This window comes from Delphinus delphis, chromosome 1, assembly GCF_949987515.2.
Source record: "Delphinus delphis chromosome 1, mDelDel1.2, whole genome shotgun sequence".
In the NCBI taxonomy this organism is placed as follows: Eukaryota; Metazoa; Chordata; class Mammalia; order Artiodactyla; family Delphinidae; genus Delphinus; species Delphinus delphis.
The window spans coordinates 17,258,918-17,282,241 of record NC_082683.1 but is presented as its reverse complement, the minus strand read 5'-3'; the positions used below and the strand labels follow the sequence as shown (position 1 = coordinate 17,282,241).

Genomic DNA, 23,324 nt, shown 5'->3' with positions numbered 1-23,324 from the left:
CCTCTACAGCATTGGGCATGGGTCCATGCACATAATAGGACCTCAGAGACTCCAGAACTTCAGGACTAAAAGACACCTTCTGTGCCGGGCTAACTGTGTGTGTGTGTGTGTGTGTGTGTGTGTGTGTGTGTCTGTGTGTGTGTGTGTGTGTGTGTGTGTGTGTGTTAACTAAAAGGATAACGCACGGTTCTTGCCCTTGAAAGGGTCACAGTTTAGCGAGGAAGGATCTTAAATCATCCTGTGACAATCTAATAATCCCATGCTCCCAAACCCACACGCACTCTTACCTGACATCTCTCTCACCCCGCCAGAGTCATGCATGCATGCACATTTCCCCTCAGTTCCCTGGGCTCACAGGCAGCTCTAGCCCTGGCCTCTCTGGAAATGCTAGCTTTGGTCTGGACCCTGCGTGGAGCACAGAGGTTTCAACCTTAAATGGAGTGAAAAGCCGTTTGGCCCTGTGCCAGCCTCATGGGTCCCCTTCCCCACCCCCTGCACATTTTTACCAGACCCTCCTGATGGCAGGTCTATGAAATCTCCCCTGGAGAGGGCTGTGGGTCCCTGGACTGATGTGTTTGACCAGCTGTTTCTGGTCTGCGCTGGGGGAACCAGTGCAAGAAGAGCCGGCAGGAGTGGTGTTTGATCAGAAAAGCTGGGAGGCTCTGGGCCCAGCTAGCTGCTGTTAGCCTTCTGCTACGCTCTCCTCAGAGCACAAAGAAAGGAGGATGTTCTGATGGACCAGCCCACAGGGAACCTGGGAACCTGCTCGCTGGCCAGGGTGAGAGGTGGAAGCTGGGCTCTGCCTAAGCGCATGAGGGCTGGCGGGAGCAGCACTGCCCGCTCCTGGCCGCACGGCAGCAACACCCGCCAAGCTCCCCAGGCTCACTGTCTGGTGCCAGGTATGTCAGGGAGACAAGCGACTAGTGGACGTGGGACCTCTGCTCTGGTAGCACTGTGTGACAGAGCAGAGGACGGGACAGATGCACAAGGAAAAGCCTGGAGAACATTCACCAGAAGGTGAGCGCAGCTTCCAAGCCCATGTCCTAGATCCTCTCTTCTCAGTGAAAGCTTGAGTCCTGGAGTGTTTCCCAACAAAGGTCTAGGACGAGTCCACATTGAGCCATAAGCTATTTCTCTTTCTTCACCCAAACACGCGCCCGAGTACCAGCTCATGGAGGGGAAGATAAACAATGAATCTGAAAACTCCAGAGGCAAGGTAGGAAGGCCGGAAATCATCACAAACGTAGTGCTTCCATTTCCCTCGCTCTCACTGGATGTGCTCCCGCCTGACATCCAGTCTGTGTCTTTCCTCGGACATGACCCCTCAGCTGTGGCACCAAGGAGCTCTGAGAGTCTGGCTCCAACCCAGGAGGTCCTGTGCCCCCTCTTATCACCATCCACCCTGGCCTGGGACAGAGGCTCTGGATTATTATATATAATGCAGCCCGGAGAGCTCCATCTGACCTTGGTCTGGGGCTCCCCTAGCCTCCACCCCAGGCCCTCTATCTTAGGATACATCAGGCATCCTCCTTTCCTGCCCTTCTCTGCCCTCTTCCCTCAGGGTCTTTTCAAGTGTTAGAAACACTAACACACACCATCCACAAAGCATCTATACTGTTAGCCATTTTACAAATGTTGCCTGTCCTCCTCACTGTCATCATTAGGGATGACTATCCCAAGGTCACAGTCTGTTTAGAGGGGGGGCTGGGAAGCTCCCCAGCCCGTGCACTTTGCACCACGCTGCTCTGCCTCTTGCAGCCAGCCCCCTGGCCCAGGCTTAAGGTAACTACACCACCAGGGAATCGCTCGGCCCATTTCCTACCTCTGCTCAATCACTCCTGACCCACAGCAGCACTTCACCTCTGTACACACACACTTTCATGGCCGGAGCCCAGCTGCCTGGGACACTCAGGATTATTGCTCCAGATACGACACTCCAGCCCCTCTCCAAAGACATCACTTAGGCAGAAAGGCATACTTCCTAAAGGCCCTGTGGGCTCTGGGCAAGGGTTAGGACTGTCCCAGGAGAAGTGAGCAGAGTCACCCCCAGCCCTGCCTCAGGGCGGACCTGAGCTTAGGGGCTGCAGTATATGACGCCCCCGCCCCTGGCCTTACCTGCAGGACTCTTACTGCAGAAATTACGCACATCCTATCCGTGTGTCTGCCTCTCTTGTCTCTTTGTTGGCTGTCAGCAACATGACATTTTCAGCTGTTCACCATGAAAAGTTTCTGCTTATTTTACAGTTATCTGCTGAGCACTTTGTGCTTTGGGGGCAGTTGAGATTCAAGAGATAAACGAAAAGTGCTGTTATAAAGATCCCTAAGGATGCAGACAGAGAGAGGAAGATGAGAGACACGTAAAGGTATAGGAATGAACAAGACACGTAAAGGTGCAGGAATGAACAATCTTCCCAGTGCTAGAAAGGTAGGGAATGGCTGACCTGTATGTGAAGGACTTTATTAATTACAACTAAAATTTTCAACACCAAATTTCAAACACCAAACGTTAAATCTAGGCTTTTGATTAGTACTACAATTCTGTGGGCTAAATACAATAATTTCCTCCTTTTGTGAACGGGAGCTGGAAGGAGGGAGCTCAGAGAGGATAAGTATCTCACCAAGGTCACACAGTCATAAAGTGGCATAGCTGGGATGTACCCAGGTTGGACACCAAAGCCTGTCTCTGAAACCCTGCACCACACTTGCTCCCTGGGAACGAGGGTTTAGAAAAATGAGGCTCCACACGACAGGAGAGCTTTTTGTCCTTCCCAGGCCATGCTAACAAGGCCCGCAGGTACACAATAGCCCCTAGGAAACCAGGCCTATCAAGCCTCGTCTCATTTGACAGCTGCCCAGAACCAAAGAGAAAACAGGTTTATAGCATCACAGTCCATTTGAAACTCATGCAGCATAATTTTTTTCAAAGTACATATTTTATTTACATAGAGTAGTGCAAGTTGAACACGAACAATGGTTTGTAATCCAATTTAAACAGCCATAGTGTGCTGGCTGACCTGGCCTGACATGTGCACCCTGTCCTGACCGTGGGTGGTAGCAGGTGTGACTGGCCTTTGTAAGGGAAATGATGCAACATTTCCATGATTTGGAAGCAATCTAAATTAGTTGATGGGATAATTTTTTTTTTTTTTTTTTCCCAACAATGTAATCCCCGAAGCACAGCAACTTCTCCCTTCCTTACAGGCCAAGTCACAGGTATAGCAAGTTTCTGAGTTCTGGCTGTGCTTCTGGCCCAAGTCCTACCAGCCCCAAGGTTTTCCATGGCGACAAAATACTCCCTTCAACCCCTAATTTTTCTTTCACTCCCACTTTCTCCCTACTTCCCAAGTATCCCTGCAATACACTAGGCCAAGCGGAGCAGGGCAGGGGCTGCTGAAGTCTTCCTTTGGGAGGACTGGTTAAAGCATCCCAGGATTTTCTCCACCACTGTCCAACTTCCTAGTCCCAATTTAATAGAAATATTGCTTGTTCCCTAGAACCATGCTAGGTAAGGCTTGCAGCTCCTCCAACCCTTAGTCAATTCTTAGATCTCAGGCACATGAGAGTTAAATCCCCCACCCCATATTATTAATAAGTAATCAGCCTATGGTGACTGCAACATCACCTGGGGTAGAGAAACTCTTTGGGCCCATCTCATCTTTCTCCTCGATTTACACCATGAGCAGAGAACAGGGCCCTTGTCTCCCCATTTACCCCTGTTTGACTGGATCTATTTCACCCTCAGTCCGCGACTATCAGGGCTCTTCCCTGGGGGATGAAGCTGAAATACACTCCATGGCTGGTGGGAGGGGAGAGTCAGACAGCTTCCTCAGAGGACATGAATGACCAGGGAACCTGGCATTCACACAGTAGACTGCGGCACTTGCTGGACTCAGGCTTTATAAAATAAACAAGTCTCTGCCCCTTTGCTGCCCCTCAGGCTCTGCTCACACACTGCACAGTCCCATCTTCCCAGAGCGATCCTCGCTCTTGAGCCATCTATCTGCTGTCTGTCTCACTCACCAGGGATGGGCAAATGCCGTTCCGTAAGTGATCCGCACGGAATCAGACTCCAGCTTGGAATCTGTCTGCCCTTTCCTCCTCACCAGGTGTTTCATAAGCTCTGGAGGCAGAGAAGAGTTGGGGTCTTACTGAATAAATATGCATTCCAAGCAGTCCACAGACTCCTCTACACCACTGCCAGTGCCCCCAGGGTTCAGCCCTGAGGCCACAAGGGCAGCACCACGGCAATAAGGCAGAGACCACCACTGCCACATGAGAGCAGGTGATGTGGACAAGGGGACCCCGGTAACATGTCCTCCGTGGCAGCAATGCAGAAGGTCTCTTGGGCAGAAGTGGGAGAAAAGAATAAAGTGGCCAAGTAGGGCTAGAAAAAGTCTTCCTACGATAAAGTCCAGGCTTGGGCGTCTCTAGGCAGCAGCGCTGTGAAAGCGCTGTTGGCGCAGCAGCTTGCCGAGGCCCACTCGGAGCAGAGACGAAATTCGGGGCGGACCTTTCGCTCATGTTGACCAGAACCAGCACAGGCCTCGTGCTCCTGCTGGCTGTGCCACAGGGTGAGGGTGCAGCCGGCAGCATAGCCCACTGCTCTGTCTGCTCTTGGCAAAGTGAGTTGTGAGTCTGGTGATTCTGAAGAAAACGAGTGTCCTGCCACGATCTGGGTCTCCACCAGCAACCTGAGAAAGGGTGCCTCAGTACTTGAAAGGATCTGGAAGTTGGGTTTAAAGCTTATAGCTTTCTTTATTCAGAAGACTTTTTAAAAAGAAAAATCACTTTCCCCTACAGGTCCTCAGCAATTAATTTTTAAATTTATTTTGTTTTTCTTGGCTGGAAGAAGTTTTGATAACGCTGCGATTCCCACCCACCCATGCACTCTTATCTGCCGGGCTTGGCCTCCGTGCCCTGTAAGAAGGGCTGCTCCACTCTTTCAATGGGTTTTATCTGGTGCTAAGGGGAGATTCGGTGCCATCTCATCACTTGCTGATCAAGAGCAATCCCGGTCCGACAGCTCACAGAACTGAAAACCCTTAAGAAGACAGAGACGGCCTCGGCAGAAGCAGTGAGGGCCTCACAGGGAGGCAAAGTCTTAAAGGTTTGAGCACCATCTTCTGGTCAGTTATTGGCCTCTGAAAACTTCATTTACTTCAGAATGGGACGATCCCTGAGCCGACAAGCTCAAGTGATTTGCACATAAAATGAGCACACAACTGGAGGCGGGGTGAGCTGGCCCAGCTGCCTGCACAGAGCAGGATGGATGCCAGCAGACACACTGGCAGTGTTAAGGTCCCACCTTCTGCCCTTCCGGCAACGTGTGATGGCGACAGAAGCAGCGACCATGACCCAGATCGACCCCTCCCCTGCTGGTACCTGGTGATGTGAAATGTGCTTAGAAAGAAGGGATGGCCTTGTCTTCTGCCAGCCTGTATTTTGAGGGTGAGTGATCAAACTGGGCAGTACCTTCCGCAGGAGGTCAACCACACAAGGTGGCAGGGAGCCGTGCTGGGTGTGTAAACACTGCCCTAGCAGACTTCAACCTTCTGCCATCAGGGAAAGGAAGATAAATGCTAGTCATTCCTTCCATCTAATTGCACTTCATAATGGATTCCATAAACCATTAATTATCAGATTATATTTTAGGAATTGAAGATGAAAAAGCTTTGTAAAATTCAGACTCCAAAGGATCACTGACCTGCAGTCACAGTGGCAGCTGGAAAGAGCTCAGACAACAGGCTACTCACAGGCAGGGAAGACCCTGGCAGGAGGAAGACTCAGGAGCCACTCCACCTGGCGCTGGTTCACTGCTACGTTACATGTATCACGTGCTCCTCAGGGAGGGGATGAGGCCTCCAGGTTGGGTAGAAGCTTTAGGCTTTGATTAGGGAAAGGGGATTGAGGACACCACAGAAAAGCTATGGGAACCAGCCTCAGGTGCAGAATACCATGAAGAGTTTCCTGGTAAGGCAGAGACGGTTTGCAGCTAGATGGCCTCACACTGAACATTCCCAGAAGAAACACTCCAAAGGCTTTGTTTTGGGAATGGCTGATTATACTGACAAGGTGGGACTCAGCATGGAAATGAAGCCTTCCTGTGTCAGCATGCTGCTACCTGTCCTACTGCCACCATGAGAGGAGGCTGGAAGGATGACAGACGTGAGGAGGTGCTGAGTGTGCTCAAGGCTAGGAATCCCCAGATGGTCTGATGGTGCTTTTCTCTCTCTTTTTTTTTTTTTGCGGTACGTGGGCCTCTCACTGTTGTGGCCTCTCCCGTTGCGGGGCACAGGCTCCAGACGCGCAGGCTCAGCGGCCATGGCTCACGGGCCCAGCCGCTCCGCGGCATGTGGGATCTTCCCGGACCGGGGCACGAACCCGTGTCCCCTGCATCGGCAGGCGGACTCTCAACCACTGCGCCCCCAGGGAAGCCCCCTATTTTCTCTCAGTTTTAAATGGCCAGAAGGCACTGGCAGCACCTGCAGCCCCACTCTGTGGGCCACTGTCCTGCACTGAACTGCTGCTCTGCATGCTGAGGGCTGCCAGCACATCACACCGCTCTGGTTACTCTGGTCACCAGCTCCTATCCCACTGCTCTTTCAGGCTCTATTTCAGAAGCTATACTCCACTTGGGGATAGACAGTGTCAGAGAGGCCACAGCAGCAGGCCTGTGAGGAACAGGCCTGCCTGCTACTGAGGGTGGTCGCGTTGGTGTTGATGACTCAGACTTGGTTTTATGAGAACCATGATGCTTCTGTCCGTTTCCCAAGTGAGACCACTTAGGTTGGTGCTAAGCTAAGATGCTCAATACTCAGGACATCGAGGGAGGAAGGGCAAAAGGCAAGTGTGGAGCATTCTCTCTATTGCAAACGTAGGACCCTCCACGATGAGCAGCCACTCACTTGGCCTCCCCACAGATTAGGGTCACGGTACCGTCTAGCAAGTCCTCCACGGTCACTGCCACAAGCTCAGAGCTGGTCTGGGATGTCTGCGAATCTGGCAACGTCACAAACACCTGTGAACCAGCAAGCTGGGTCTCCTCCAAAGTGATCACCTGCTCCGTCTGGGCCACCGGCTCTGGGGTTTGGATCACCTGAAAGGGAAAGACCGTGAGGCTGCTCTGGGCAGTGTCCACAGTTGGCTCCCCAGAACTTACATGGTTTTCATCTCACGCTGTAATGATGATATTTATGTTTTCACCAGAGGAGAGCAGTTACATGTGCTTAATGGGAAGAGGCAAGTCTAACACACCAGTGATGCAAAAGAGAAGGCAGGCAAACAAGTTAAGTAACTCTGTGCCAAATTGCTCTAATTTAGCTCCGTACGCCACCTCAGGGTGCCTGGACTCTGACTACACACCAGTGAACGCGGGCTCAGTTTCTCACACTGGGTTTTCCTGTCTTGAGGATTACACTGCAGAAGTAAGTGCCGTGTGAAAGGAATGCTACTGAATCAAAGTGGTTCGTGTCATGCTTGAACCATGGAAATGGGAGTGGTTTACCAGAAGCCTCGGGTTGCCAAAGGTGGCATGTCTGGACCTTGATCAGGCTAAGAGCCTTACTTGGAGGCTACGTGGCTACAGAGCTAATGGCTACAGGAAGAAGAACGGGTAGACAAAATGTGGCTTCTGTCAGCTCCCTCACGCAGCTCACCAGGCTGGAGGGCACTGGCTTCTCTCCTCCACAGGCCACACACACACCTTCCAAATCTGCAGCATCTGTTAAAGATGACTTTCCCATCTCAGGGAGAACTAGTCTGGTTAAGTACACCCAGTTCTTGCCTGAACCTCCGAGTTGATGTTTCTGAGCCATGGAGCTCGGAACAGCTGGATGTTTTCAATACTGAGCGCCCGCAGAGGGCACAGCAACCCTGGATCTTGAGAGCTGCCGAGAGCAGAAAGTGCTTTCCACTAGACCTGAGTGGGCAGAAATGGAGATGCCAAGCTCAGCCATGTCTCTGCTGTAGGAGTGAAGAGACCAATTGTGATGTTCCATAAAAAATCATCTAGGACAGCAGTTTTCAAACTGTTTTTCTTTTTCTTTTAGCAATGGAATATTTTTTTTGCCCCAAAGGACATCTTACCCAGAATCCTAATATATAAAAAAGATAATAGCAGCGCTGTTCTCATTGAAATGGCAGCAGGATTGGCACCCAGAGGCCTGGCCGCCTGACTTGCCCTCTGCTCCCCACAGAGGCCTGTAAGAACACGGCTATAAGGGGCTGCTCTAAGGGACAGGACGGGGGGCGGCCCAGCCAGCTCACAGTTCCTCTCCCGTCCATTCACAAATTACTGTCAATCAACAGAATGGAGTTTCTTCTCCCTTCCTGCCCACCCTCTCTGGAGAAGACGGGAAGGCAGTAATAGAACTAGAGACACAAAGAGGGGCTGGAGCAAGCGTAGCCTTGAAATATCAGAAGAGGGGGGGCTTTACACCCAGGTAAAGGTGAGAAGCCCAGACGTTCAAATGTGCCCTGTGCCCAGCCCAGAGGAGTTACCAAAGCATTTCAGCTGAAGGTGGTCTCAACAAAGAGCTCATCTACGCTCCTCCAAGGTTTCCTGCAACTCTCACCACATCCCATGGTGTTCTGCAGAAGGTGAGGGAGTGTGTGAATTGGGAGGAGAGGTCAATGTCATTCTGCTTTTGAAAATTCTTGTTCCAGCTTCCCTCTACTCAGGGGCCATTTCACATGTGGTCACCAGGAGGCTAGAATTTTCTGTTCTGTTTGGTAAGAGGTCCAGAGAGACTCTTCTGCAAGATCCTCTTGGTCATGAATGCATCACTCACGGGGCCCTTTCAGAGCCCCGGGGAGAAAGGCTAGGTGTCGTGATGGGACTGCCTCCAGAGAAGCCTCAGGGACCCCGTGTCAGCACCCTCATATCTGATGGCCCCAGAATCACCTGCACCATCTGCGAGGCAGCCACTTGGCTTTCAGTGCCCGTCACCTTTGGGTGTTCAGACTCCAAGTGACAGTCCAGCTGGGCCTGGGAGGTGAAGAGCTCCCCGCAGAGCTCACAGGGGAAGGTGCTCTCCGACTGCTTGAAGTGCTCAGTGGTGACGTGGTGCTGCAGCGCCCCGGGAAAGCGGAAAGTGGCTGCACAGTACAGACACCGGAACGGTTGTGACCCTGGAGGAAGGGGACAGAGGGAGTGACTGAGGGAAACGAGAGGAGGGAGGGGAGAGGAAGGTGCAAGCGGGGGCAAGGAGCACAGGCAGGTCCAGAGGCAGCTCTTCAGCTCCTGTGGGGCCTGGAGCGTGTACAATTTGGGGAGCCCTCTCTAGGAAGACTGATACAGAATTACACACACAGGATCAGGGGCAGATCTTTGGAAGGGTCCCACCAAGTGCAAGGCTCCAAGGCACAGCTTCATTAGCATCAGATTCAGGCGAAATCTGCCTCTGCCAAAGTCCATTATTCATTCAACTGTAATGATGCTGACAATGTTTATTTCGTCAATTCTAAGAAGCACCTTTTAACGTCTCTGAAATGGGATCAATGGCATCTTACTACTGTTACAGGCCATGGAGGTGGGTGTAATTGTCAACAAGTGCACTTGCACGGACATCTAAAGGGGCAGCATCAAGACTTGCAGAATGCATGTCCACAGTCTGAAAGAAAAGCCCTAAGACAGGAGCAGTGCATGTTTTAAACTCACAGGAAACAAATGGTTTAGAGGGAGGAGGTAAGGGTTGGATGTTCAGCTACATTCCCAAAGCAGGAATCAGAAGACTAGTTTTGCTAATGCTCGAGAGACCAAAACCACCTTACCGTGCTCTCCATCACCAATGCTCTTGACGGTGGAGGGCAACACCACGTGGAATAACACTCACGCCAACAATCTGAACTGAGAGCTACTCTGGGAAGCTGAATTCTTACGTTGATCAACTTATTCCTTACGTTTCCTTTTTTTATGTATGCATACAAGAGTGCATACAATCTACATCAAATTAAGTCCAAAGCAGCACTTAGGATAACCTGCAAACTCTAAGTGACAAGAAAGCATAGTTTAACTGGCAGCAGTTTTCCTTTCTTAATGGTTCATTAAAAATGGTGCCTCTTATAGAACTGGCATTTTAGATTTGATAAGGTATAGCAGGAACAATGATAATCATGGGTAACGCTTACGAGATGCTTACTGGTGCCAGGCCTTAAGTGTTTTCTGTGTATTAACGTATTCAACTCTCACGGTTCCCCTATGACGTAGGTACTGCAACCGTCCCTGTTTTGTAGATGAAGAAACTGAGGCACAAGTTAGCTGCTACTTAGCCTGGGTCGCGCAGCTGTGGGTGGTGGAGACGAGACCCATCCCTGGGCAGTGCAGCTCAGGAGCATCTTGGAAGGGGCACTGACCTGAATGCTGGCACTTGATGTGAACCTGCAGCAAAGCTGGCGTGGGGAAGAGCTCCTTACACTGGCCACATTCATGGAACTTCATATCTGAGAAGCACACGAGGAAAGAAGTGGTGGAAGAGAACAAAAGGAAGATTCTCTGAGCCTGGGGAGTAACAGGGCTGAGGGCGGGATGACGGCTCACACTTAGTGAGCATCTACGAAGTGCCAGGAACCTGATGCCTATGCTACATTAGTGCAATCTGTGGTAAAGAGCACCAGATCCGGATCCAAGTACCCGGATGCAAAGAGGGTTGTTGTGAGAATTAAAGGAGAAAACACACGTGGGTGCTGAGCACAGTGCCGTGCACTCAGGAGACACTTCATAACTGCGAGCTGTTGTGATTATCCCCCAATTTATCTGTAACACAGGTGTGAATAATTGACTTTCTGAAGAAAAGGAAACAGGTTCAGAAAGAGATGTCACTTGCCAAGGTCACACAGCTAGAGTTAGGATTCCCACCCTGGCCTGTGTGCCACCCTTCCCATGTGCCACGACCAATCACCACCGAGGCTGGCAGGAGTCACACTGCTCTAGGTCTCCAGTTGCAAGAACTACTGCTACTCAAGCTAGTGTTACTGATGGACTGACATGGCACCTGCCGGTGTGCTGGGGAGGAAGAGGGTGTCACTGCAGCACACCACACTCTAGCACTAGAAGTCGGGATTTAGGGCTGGAACCCAGGATGCTACGTCACCAAGCCCCTTCCACTCCTCAGCCCCCACTCCCAGTCCAGGGCACCCCAATTCACCTGCGTGCTCTGCTTTGATGTGCTTCTTGTGTTCAATGGTGTTGGGAAAGGTTTTGTCACAGGAGCTGCACTGGAGTGACGAGAACTTGGAAGATCGATGGTTCTGAGCAGCAAACACGTCAGGGTGGTGGGTCCGATTGTGGTACCACAAACCAGACAATTGCTAAAAGGAATGTGGCAAATGTTAGGTCTTGGATGTTCCAGCAAGCTGGAGAGTTCACAAAGCCTCATGAGAGAAAAGCGCTCCCAGGGAAGCTTATGGACCTGGAGTCACACTCTTACCCACCACAGTGAGTGCTGACATGCGAGGGGACGCTGGTGCTCATGGGAACAAGGCACCTGTGTATCCACTGAGGTCACCACAGGGCAGGGCCGGGGCCTTCAGAAACCCATTCCTCACAAGCTTAGGAGGGAGGTGTTAGGCTCTTTCCAGTGACGTGGAAGCTGAGGCACAGAGGGGTGAAGTGACTTGCCCAAGGTCACATGATCAGTAAACAGGAGGACCAGGATTCACACCCTGGCCTTCTGAATGGAGAATCTGTGCTTCACCACCGAGCTGTCTTGCTGCCTGTCAGAGGCCCAGGGCGCAGCAGGGAAACCTGCTGGAGAGGGGCAGGTGCTATCCCTACTCCGTAAGCCAGTGCCCCCTTCTTCCCGGGTTCCAGAGCAGCGCTGCGACACTCTCCGTACAATTCCATGGTTTCCTAGAGACCAAGCCCAGGTTTTACCCAGCTCTGTAACCCTAACGTCACAGCACAAGGCTTGGAACAAAGTTAGCTCTCAATTTCTGTTGAGCTGAAATTAGCTGCTGGGTTTCTCTCTCTGTACCCAAATGCTATAGATGCCAGCGAGGGCCATTCTTTTCTCTGTGGTCTTAGAGTTTCTCAAAGAAGTGGTTTCTTTTCAGATCTGTATGGGGTTTCCCTTCAATTACATAGCAAATTCTAAGGTAAAAAAGCAGAGCTCTTCCCCAGGAGTTAAAAAATCCTCCAAAAAACACCAATAATTGTGCTAAACAAGATAATTCCAGGTAGTGTTACACACCCCAGTGTCATTCTCACATCCCTCAACACGTGGGATCAACAGGTTCTAAAGAATGTAAATATCCAGGGAAAATGCAGGATTCAGTTCAGGACGAGGCTGAAATCTAAGAGAAGACGTGCAGGAACTCTTGGCTCCAATTAAAGCTCCCCCACTGACCCCACTCTGACCAGGTCACCACAGAGGATCTGAATAACCTATCAGCTGCATTCTTCATGAGAACCGGCCAAATGGTCATATCCTGGAGACAAGAGGTGTTCTGCAAGCCACAAACACGGGGGCCAAGGGAGACCAAAGGGAGAGTGGATGAGGGCCCGGGAAAGGTGCCCGCAGAAGCTGAGCTCACCTGGTAGGCCTTGTTGCAGATCCCACAGCTGAAGGGCTTCCCTCCGACGTGGGTCACCATGTGCCGCTCCAGCATCGAAGGGGCGCTGAAGATCTTCCCACACGTGGGGCAGGGGTGGTACTCCTTGGAGTGCACCTCGTGGATGTGCTTTCGGTGATCCTGCAGAGTGGGGAAGCTCATCCTGCATTTCTTGCAGTCATATGGATCTTCTATGTCTGGTTCCATGAGGGGAGGGAGGGAGACACCACAGGCAACAATCAGTGACACGTGGTTTTCTGTGTGCAGCTCCAGAAGCCAGACTGTTTAGAGGTCACGCAGGGTGACAGACTCGAAGGACCAGAAATCACTGCATCCATCACCTAACTACCTCCTACTTTCATCCTAGGAGGTGGGGTTCCTCTGAGGCTTCTGGATTAACCACCTCTGAGCATGAGTTTACCTCAATTCCTCATCTTACAAGTTAAATTCCATCTTACTACTTTCCAGGGAGTATCACCTTTGCTCTTCCCCTACCTGCAGTGGGTGTTTTGGGGTTTTCTAATTCTCTGTAGAGATTTCCCACACACTCCCCAGAGCATCACTATTTCCTTTTTTGTCAGTAGTACAATGCAGAGGATGAATGCTTCCTTGATCCCCACTTTAGATTCAACAACAAAAACATTTTCATAAGTAATGTTTATTAAGTGCTACATGACATGCGTGTTTTAAGTGCCTACATATATTAAATCACTTAAAACTTCCAATAACCCTACGTGTAGGTTCTACTACCAGTCCTATTTTATAGATTAGGAAAATCAAGGTTTAGAGAGTGCCCAATGGCACAAGTATGATATTGCTGAGCTGGGTAACAATCCCAGCTTTCACTCCCAAGGTCATGCTCTGAGCTGCATGCTGAATTGGACAAGGCAACTCCTCAGTGGGACCTCAAAAGTAAGAACTAGCACTGATGAAGAATACATTTGCCATCCCTGTGGCAGGAAAGTTCAGTCTTTTTCTGAAGGTAACAGAAAGTAAAACGTTTGAATAATAAAATCCTTTGCCCACAGAAAGGCCCAGCCCATCAGCCAATCTTATGTGTGTGCTGATCCAGGCTAATTCAGGGATTCTGACACGCAGCAGCACTCGGCATCATTAACTAGTATCCCTGTGGACGTGAGCTCTTGAGATCTCAGTTTCACACTATCTTTTAAGATACTCGGAAGGAATTCTCCGTAAGCAATGATGTGATCCTATGAAACAGGCAAGGAACAGTCAATGAGAGAGGGGCCTGGATGCTGGGCCTGCTTGGGGTGATCCGCTCCAAGTCATGGCAAAGTTTTTCGGGTCTTCTCTATTCTGAAAATTGATAATGTCTTCCCCTTTCCTGACTTCATGTGATGCTACTGGGAAAAGGAGACTAAAGCGGAATGTCGTTTAAAGAGATTGAGAGGACTTCAAAGTTGTGGCACTGGATCCAAGCCAAATCCCACTCACCTGGAAGTCTACTGCAACTGGATTTGCTGGACAACCTTGTAAACTCCTTGGGGGGAGTGGGGGGCAGCACTTTATGTTTTCCTGTATTGCCCAGTGCCCAGCCACATGCTGGGCACATACAAGCTCTGGCGAAGTGCCTTGTTGGCTGGCTGACAACAGACTTGAATGTGTTGACAGAAAGCACATGTTTGTGAGATACTGTATTTGCCAACAGTTAGAAACTGGTGTGTGGGAAACAAAGGTAGGGAGGGGAAAAGGGAAGAAGGGTATGCAAGGTGCATGGCATGAAAAAAAAGGCAGGCTCTTATGGTGACAGGTGGCCCTGGAGAAGGCTGCTCTCGTCACCAATACTCTCTAGCATTTACTGAGCATTCTCTATGTGGCAGGCATGGAGCTTCATGCTTTACGTGTGATATCTCTTTTATTCTCACAACAGCCCAATGTGGTAGTGTTACTATTTTCTCTACCTTACAGAAGGGGCATAAGAGGCTTAAAAAGGTAAAGAAATTTGTCTAAGGCCTAAAAGAAGTAAATGGCAGAGTAGTCAAGATTCAAGCCCAGGCCCGTGTGATTTCAGAGCCCAAGCTCTTAACCACCCTGCTGGGCTGTGCTGATCACATGACTACTACAACAAGAGCAGCTGAAGATGATGTGACGTGACCAGCGGATGCCTCCTTGGCGATTTCCTGATGATGTGATAAGGAATCACAAAATCTCCTCTTCCTCCCCTGTGTGTGTTGAATGGAAGTGTGTTTTTGTCTGTATCAGTTCTAGTAGAAGGGGACAAAGATGGGGGCAGACCCTACTAACTGGGTAAATACAAGGCATTTGGAAGAGAATGCTGGGCAGAAGGCTTTTAAGGGAACATGACTAGGGACCACTCACAGTGGTACACATTAACTCAGAAAGCGTCCAGGCTGCTCCTATGGGGAAAGGCACGTTATGACCATAAGATGAGAGTGGGAGTAGGAAAATGAAGCTCAGCGGACAAATGGAAATATTCTGGTGCTCTGCGAGCCTGTCTGTTATAGAGACCCTTTCCTTCAAACATAATGGGCCTCTGTCAGCCAAAAAGAGCCAGGTGGGCTAAAACGGAAGACAAGGAAACAGCCTGGACAGAGAATCACACAATGACACGTTAAAATGGGATTCTTCTTGAAATAGGAATGAGGGACTCTGGCTTTTGCAGCAGAATAGGAGAGGGGAAGGCACTGAACGGGGCCCAGCTCTGGTGGAGTGATGACTTCTGTTATGACTGCTGCGTGCCTTCCCAGCGCCAGGCCTGGTGCTGAGTGCCTAATATCCACAATCTCAGTACATACTGTGAAAGGTGTGCAGGTGGATGGAGAGGCCATTGGCTTGCCGGAAGCCCTTGCCACAATCTCTGCAGACGTATGGCTTGTCCCCGGTGTGGGTCCTCACGTGGCGGGACAGCTCGATGGACTGGGCAAACACAGCATCGCAGTACTGGCACGCATACATTTTTCCTGGAAATATACGTGAGTTTATTAGAGGCAGCACTAAGCATTTAGGGCATTCATAAAAACAAAATCACATTCTAAGGCACACAGCAGGGAAATATAATCTGGGAGATGACAGTAAAACACGAGGCAATTTGTAATACACTGGGTGAGAGGTCTGAGCCATCCTATCAGATGGTACCTCACAAACACAGTTGATCACACAGGGAGGGTATCAGTGTCTCCCTACCCTGAGGGATAAGGACAGAGTTCTCATCACACAAGACTAGCCATCTGTTAATCTGGCCACTACAAGTATGTAAGAGCTCATTCCATTCCCAGGAAACAGATATATCCTTGAGCCCAGAAAGACGTGAGCCTGGATCCCTTAAAAAACATACAGGGCAGAAATGCAACTGCACATAAAAATGACACACATGGACTCAGAAAAGAATGACAGCTTTCTGCCGGCGACTTGCTATAAAGATTTTCTTGGCTCCTCTATTTTCTCATGCACTAATGAAAATACAATGACCAGACTGCCAGAGAGCATTAGAAAATACCGGTAAAGAGCAAGTCTGGAAAATCAGCATTTGTAAAACAATGCTAGACCAAATGTACCTTCAGTCTCCCTTATGGGCTAATAGAGAAATGGGAAAATCAATAAGGTGAGGGTCCAGACAGCCCAGATCCTAGGGGTGACTTCAACTAGGGCAATCCACCTCATTTTCATTTTTTATATTGTTACACTTTGGAATAAGATTTTGTTAAGAAAAAAAGGGTTTCTTACCATTTCCTCTAAGATCAGAACAAGACAAGGGTGCCCACTCTCACCACTATTATTCAACATAGTTTTGAAAGTTTTAGCCATGGCAATCAGAGAAGAAAAAGAAATAAGGAATCCAAATTGGAAAAGAAGTAAAACTGTCACTGTTTGCAGATGACATGATACAATACATAGAGAATCCTGAAGATGCTACCAGAAAACTACTAGAGCTAATCAATGAACTTGGTAAGGGATAAAAAATTAACGCACAGAATTCTCTTGCATTCCTATACACTAACAACGAAAAATCTGAAAGAGAAATTAAGGAAACACTCCCATTTACCATTGAAACAAAGAGAATAAAATACCTAGGAATAGACCTACCTAAGGAGACAAAAGATCTGTATTCAGAAAACTATAAGACACTGATGAAAGAAATCAAAGATGATACAAATAGATGGAGAGATGTACCATGTTCTTGGATAGAAGAATCAACATTGTGAAAATGACTATACTACCCAAAGCAATCTACAGATTCAGTGCAATCCCTTTCAAACTACCAATGGCATTTTTCACAGAACTAGAACAAAAAATTTTACAATTTGTATGGAAACACAAAAGACCCTGAATAGCCAAAGCAACCCTGAGAAAGAAAAACGGAGCTGGAGGAATCAGGCTCCCTGACTTCAGACTATACTACAAAGCTACAGTGATCAAGACAGTATGGTACTGGCACAGAAACAGAAATATAGATCAATGGAACAGGACAGAAAGCCCAGAGATAAACCCACCCACATATGGTCACCTTATCTTTGATAAAGGAGGCAAGAATATACAAAGGAGAAAAGACAGCCTCTTCAGTAAGTGGTGCTGGGAAAACTGTACAGCAACATGTTAAAGAATGAAATTAGAACACCCCCTAACACCATATACAAAAATAAACTCAAAATGGTTTAAAGACCTAAATGTAAGGCCAGACACTATAAAACTCTTAGAGGAAAACATAGGCAGAACACTCTATGACATAAATCACAGCAAGATCCTTTTTGACCCACCTTCTAGCGTAATGGAAATAAAAACAAAAATAAACAAATGGGACCTAATGAAACTTAAAAGCTTTTGCACAGCAAAGGAAACCACAAACAAGACGAAAAGACAACCCTCAGAATGGGAGAAAATATTTGCAAACGAAGCAACTGACAAAGGATTAATCTCCCAAATACACAAGCAGCTCATGCAGCTCAGTATCAAAAAAAACAAACAACCCACTCCAAAAACTGGCAGAAGACCTAAATAGACATTTCTCCAAAGAAGATATACAGATTGCCAACGAACACATGCAAGGATGCTCAACATCACTAATCATTAAAGAAATGCAAATCAAAACCGCACCGAGGTATCACCTCACACCAGTCAGAATGGCCATCATCAAAACATCTACAAACAAAAAATGCTGGAGAGGGTGTGGAGAAAAGGAAACCCTCTTGCACTGTTGGTGGGAATGTAAATTGATACAGCCACTATGGAGAACCGTATGGAGGTTTCTTCAAAAACTAAAAACAGAACTACCGTATGCCCCAGCAATCCCACTATTGGGCATATACCCTGAGAAAACCATAGTTCAAAAAGAGTCATGTCCCACAGTGTTCATTGCAGCACTATTTACAATAGCCAGGACATGGAAGCAACCTAAGTGTCCATCAACAGATGAATGGATAAAGAAGATGTGGCACATATATACAATGGAATATTACTGAGCCATAAAAAGAAACAAAACTGAGTTATTTGTAGTGAGGTGGATGGACCTAGAGTCTGTCATACAGAGTGAAGTAAGTCAGAAGGAAAAAACAAATACCATATGGTAACACATATATATGGAATCTAAAAAAAAAATGGTTCTGATGAACCTAGGGGCAGGACAGGAATAAAGACACAGACGTAGAGAATGGACTTGAGGACACCAGGGGGCTGGGAGGGGAAGCTGGGACGAAGTGAGAGAGTGGCAATGGACATATATACACTACCAGATGTAAAATAGCTAGCTAGTGGGAAGTAGCCACATAGCATAGGGAGATCAGCTCAGTGCTCTCTGACTACCTAGAGGGGTGGGAAAGGGAGGGTGGGAGGGAGGGAGACGCAAGAGGGAGGGGATATGGGGATATATGTATACGTAGAGCTGATTCGCGTTGTTATACAGCAGAAACTAACACAATATTGTAAAGCAATTATACTCTAAGATGTAAAAAATAAAGTAGCAGTACAGCAGGGAAAAAAAAAAAAAGAAAAATAGGGTTTCTTGAATCAAGAGTTGAAATTATTGAGAAGCCCAGGACTCAGCCTTTGGCCTTCTTCTCTGTCTCCACTTTTTAGATGATCTTATCTCAGAGCCTTACATTCTACCTGTACATTGCTAGCTCCCACATTCTCTCTAGCTCCCACATTTACTTCTCTATCTCCCAGCTGTCCCTAGAACTTCAGACTTATATCCACTGCCTATCAGCCTAGTTGTCCAGCTGGAGGTCCGAGTAGCTCAAATTTACCACCATGCCAAAACAGAGTTCCTGAGTCCACCGCCACCACCCCCGCAACCCACCCACCTATAAATACACACACACACTCCAGTTCCCCCGTTTCAGTAAATGGCAGCATCATTTACCTGGCTGCTCATGTCAAAACCCCCAAAGCCACCCTTAATTCCTCTCTTTCCCTCATATCCCACATCTAATCCATTATCAGTCCTGTCACTTCCACTTTCAACAACATATCCCCAAACTTGAACATTTTTTTACAACTCCTCCAACACAGCTTCGTAAGACCCATTCTGGATTTTTAACCTCCAAAGTGATGAGACAATACATTTGCGATGTTTTAAGCCACTGCTCCTGGTAATTTTTTACAGCAGCAATAGAAACGAACACACCTCACATGAAAACCAAAGTCCTTACCTTGGCTTAGAAGATCCTATAAGATCTGGCCTTTTGGTTTCTTTTTTTTTTAAAATAAATTTATTTATTTTTATTTATTTTTGGGTCTTTGTTGCTGAGCGCGGGCTTCCTCTAGTTGCGGCGAGCGGGGGCTACTCTTCATTGTGGTGCACGGGCTTCTCACTGCGGTGGCATCTCTTGTTGCAGATGACTTCTCTTGTTGCAGAGCATGGGCTCTAGGCACGTGGGCTTCAGTAGTTGTGGCATGTGGGCTCAGTAGTTGTGACTTGCGGGCTCTAGAGCGCAAGCTCAGTAGTTGTGGCGCACGGGCTTAGTTGCCCCGCAGCGTGTGGGATCTTCCTGGACCAGGGCTCGAAGCCGTGTCCCCTGCATTGGCAGGCGGATTCTTAACCACTGCGCCACCAGGGAAGTCCCAAGTTCTGCCCTTTGGTGACCTCTCTGACCTTATCTCTCAACACTTTTCCCTCACTTACTGTGCTTTAGCCCCTTCTACTTTTCTTCGGTCCCTCAAACAGGTAAGTCTCATTCGTTCCCACTTGGAGAGGGGGTGCTCTGCACTCCTGATGTTCTTCTCCTAGATCTTCCATTGGTTCTGTCTCTCATTGTGTTCAGGTTTCTACTCAAATCTCCTCTGCTCTCTCTGATGATACAAATATTAATAAATAGTTCCCAATCCCCACCCCTGCTGCTTATTCTGCTTTATTTTTCCTCATTGCAGTGACTACTATCTGAATTTATATTACACATATATGCATGGTCTGTTTTACCCACTGGAATGTTAGCTCCGCGGGCTTGTGTATAGTTACACTATCCCTAGTGCCTGGAATAATGCTCAAGAAATTCATTCACTCAGTAAATGTTTATTGAGGACCTCCTATTGCTAAGTACTATTCTAAGTTCCACAGATACATCAGAGGGAAGGAAAAAAAAAAGACTAAGAGCTTTACCCTCATGGAGCTTGTATTCTAACAGGGGGAGACTAACTATAAACAAAATAAATTAATACGTAGATGATAGATCCTATGATAAGTGAGAGGGAGAAAAATAATGCAGGGGAACTGGGGCTGGGGCACTGAGACTTTACACAGGGTGGTCAGCAAAGGCCTAAAGGAGAACGTGAGGTTTGTGTAAAGACTTGAAGGCGGTGAGGAAGTGAAGCCTCGAGGTGTCTGAAGGGAAAGCATTCCAAGCAGAGGTCAGAGGTCAGAGGCCTGCAGGTCAGAGGCCTTGCAAGGAAGCTGCAACGCGTAGAACAGGGCAAGTGAAGGGGAGAGCAGTAAGAGATAAGGTTGGAGAGGTATCGGGGACTTGATCATGCGGGGCCTGGCAGGCTACCCTTCAGATTTTACACTGAATGAAGTGAAAAGCTTTTGCAGGGTTTTGAGCAGAGAAGTGACCTAACGTGGTTTAGCTTTAGAAGGATCACTTGGGCCTGTGTACTGAGAACACTGTCCAGAGAAAGGGTGAGAGGAGGAGACCAGTTAGGAGGCTACAACAACACGCCAGGCGAGATGATGGTGGCATTTGTACTCACACATAAATGCTCCAAATGATGTACAGAATCCTCCGAGAAGCCTTCCCTGACAACACACCGCCCCCCACTCCAACTGGACTAGAAACCCCTACTTCATTCTTCCGTATCTCCCTGTAATGGTATTATTCCATATCACACCTCTGATGGATGACCCTGACCCTGCACGGTAACTGTCTCTATACTAGAGACACGCTGGACCGTCAGCTCTGTGATCCCAGGTATTCCAGGTAAGTCACGTAGTGTCTGCCATTGCCTAGTCCACAGCAGATGCTCAACCAAGGGTTTTCTTATGCTTGAACTCCACCTCAAAGCCCAAAGAATTCCTGGCTTTATGTAAATTCTATAACTAGAAAGTCATATTATTATGTTAACCAGCTTCTCTTCAGAAACGCTCACCAAAAGCATTTTACATGTCTTTGCACATATGTATTTCCCAGCAACTGTGCACCTAGAGAGTCCATGTCTGTTTCTGTTTTTGATCTCTTTGAGATATATATCACGCCTAATCCCAAATGGGTTTTTAGGCAGCTCACAGTGTTAAAGTTTGCAGGAAAAGTGAAGAAATTCTCCAGGCCTTACCTTCTGAGTGCTTCTTCTTGGTGTGGTAGGCCAGGGCAGAGGCCTGGGTGAAGGTCATGAGGCAGTGCTTGCACATGAATGGACGGTCCCCAGTGTGAAGGCGAAGGTGGTTCTTCAGGGTAGAATTGGCCGCAAACTTTGCCCCACACTCCTCACAGGAGAACGGCTTCTCGTCAAAATGCTCCGTCAGTTTGTGGTACTGCATGCCTAGGGAAGCCATACCAGGGGCCAGAGATGCTAGTGATCAATGTTATGAATTCAGCAGGAGGATACACCCGAGCACTGTCTCAGGCCAGGCCTCGAGAGGAAGCACAGCGTGAGCCACAGGACGCCAGGCCATGCTGCTCATCAGCCCACCACCCAGCGCTCCAAGCCGCCTTGGTCCGTTCCTGGCTGGGTCAGGCACCAAGTGTTCTGGGTTTATCTTGTCTATCTCCTCTCTCTCTTAAATAGGACCCAGTCACCCAGAAAGAGTGAAACAAAACTCACTTTTCTGTTTCATTAGGTTTGGGGCAAGGGAAAACAATTCAAATTCTACATCCCCTGGTTTCTAGGACTCGTTTACTATCAAGAAACAAGTGATACATAGAAACCTAAGAGTCAGGTGTGAAATAGCTGACTATTATTATTAATAGGTATTATTATTATGAATAATCATAGCCACAATTTACTGAGTACTAACTCTATTGAAGGCACTGTACTAGGTGTTCAGCTATATTATCTTAAATCTTCATAGCAATTCAAAAAAGTAGGTGGTATCAGGGTGCCTATATAACAGGGGGAAATTAAGGCTCAGGGAGCTGATTCCAAAGCTCATGCTCTTCTCAAAACATTACCCTGCCTCTGCTCTATTTTCTAAGCCTTTCCACAGCCCTTATCGCATACTGGAGGAAAGGCCTGGAATCCAAACTACAATATCTGAATTATCATCCTCTATTACTTCGCCTTCTTGAATGTACCTGAGGCATGAGCAAATTCTCTTCCACAGAGGTCACACGTCACTGGAAGCCTCTTCTTCTTCTTCTTGGGGACGTCAGCCTCTCCACCTGTACCATGGGCCTCCAGCTGATGTTTCTCCAGCTCTTTCTTAGAGTCCTTGGTCTCGTTACACTCCTTACACTGCACCTGTTTGCTCTTGGCCACCCGACAGCGCTTCATGTGCACCTTGAGGCGGCAGTAGAAATGGAAGCTCTTGTCGCAGGCCTTACAGACGAAGCTCTTCTTGGCAGAGTCTGGGGAGGCAGAAGTATCTTTCTCTTGTTCTTCTGGCAAGGAACCAGTCTCTCCTTGACCGTTCTGTTTCCCAGGCTGGCAGTTTTCTTCAGCTGGCTCAGCCGCCTTTTCATCTGCTTTGTCCTTGGCTTCAAGGTGAAATTTATTACTCACCATCCACCTTTCCTTCTCTCCCTTTTCCTCAGTAAGGAAACCTGCACAGGAGAGAGATCTGATGGCTCTGGGAATTTCCTATGTTTCTACTTTGCTTTCTAACTTTCCTTCTTAGGGGAGAATGGAGACTACTTGGGACTGTCATCTTTACTCTCTGATAAACACAGATAGCATCATTTTACATCTATGTCTATGACTTTTCTAAGTATTTGAGAGCATATAAAATAAAGCAGCGATGGGTGAACTCCTAAATGAACTGCTGCCTCTTCTCTCCAATAAGGAAACAACCTGGGGGCCTAACAGGACCCCACCCACCCTGTTTCTTACCGGCATACGCCAACTCCTGCATGACAGGCTGCAGGCCTGGGAAAGATCTGTGGATGCTGCACAGAAGCTGACATATTTCAATGGCCGAGGTGGTTTTTTCCATGGCTTTGCTCAGCAATGCTCTCAGGGAAGCTTCAGGGCTGGCTGTCTCAGAGGAAATGCTCAGAATCTAAATGAATACCATGAGACAAAGGTTTGCGGTTAATATCAGCAGATTTTCTCCATGGTTTTCAACGTAGAAAACAAAGCTAATTTCAGGGAGGCATTGCTCCATCTGTAACAAGTATACATTTCGTGCCATAAATATAGTGGAGAGCCCTCTT

The 23,324-nt window shown here is 48.2% G+C and overlaps 1 protein-coding gene across 4 annotated transcripts in view; it reads right to left on the bottom strand.

Moving 5' to 3' along the window:
• Window positions 1-2,237: 2,237 nt before the first annotated feature.
• The window catches only part of ZBTB40 (zinc finger and BTB domain containing 40), an 81,349-nt gene continuing 60,262 nt past the window's right edge, over window positions 2,238-23,324 (bottom strand). For 3 of the 4 annotated variants that reach the window (XM_060015747.1, XM_060015753.1, XM_060015758.1), the window contains 9 exons: window positions 23,002-23,170; window positions 22,248-22,715; window positions 21,289-21,495; window positions 15,327-15,491; window positions 12,532-12,746; window positions 11,145-11,307; window positions 10,354-10,440; window positions 8,903-9,129; window positions 2,239-7,096 (listed from right to left, as the gene is read on the bottom strand). In XM_060015747.1, the coding sequence (XP_059871730.1) occupies window positions 6,902-7,096; window positions 8,903-9,129; window positions 10,354-10,440; window positions 11,145-11,307; window positions 12,532-12,746; window positions 15,327-15,491; window positions 21,289-21,495; window positions 22,248-22,715; window positions 23,002-23,170 (1,896 nt within the window). In that variant the 3' untranslated portion in view covers window positions 2,239-6,901. Of the gene's footprint in view, window positions 7,097-8,902; window positions 9,130-10,353; window positions 10,441-11,144; window positions 11,308-12,531; window positions 12,747-15,326; window positions 15,492-21,288; window positions 21,496-22,247; window positions 22,716-23,001; window positions 23,171-23,324 lie in introns of all 4 variants that reach the window. The other variant, XM_060015767.1, reaches the window with a different exon arrangement.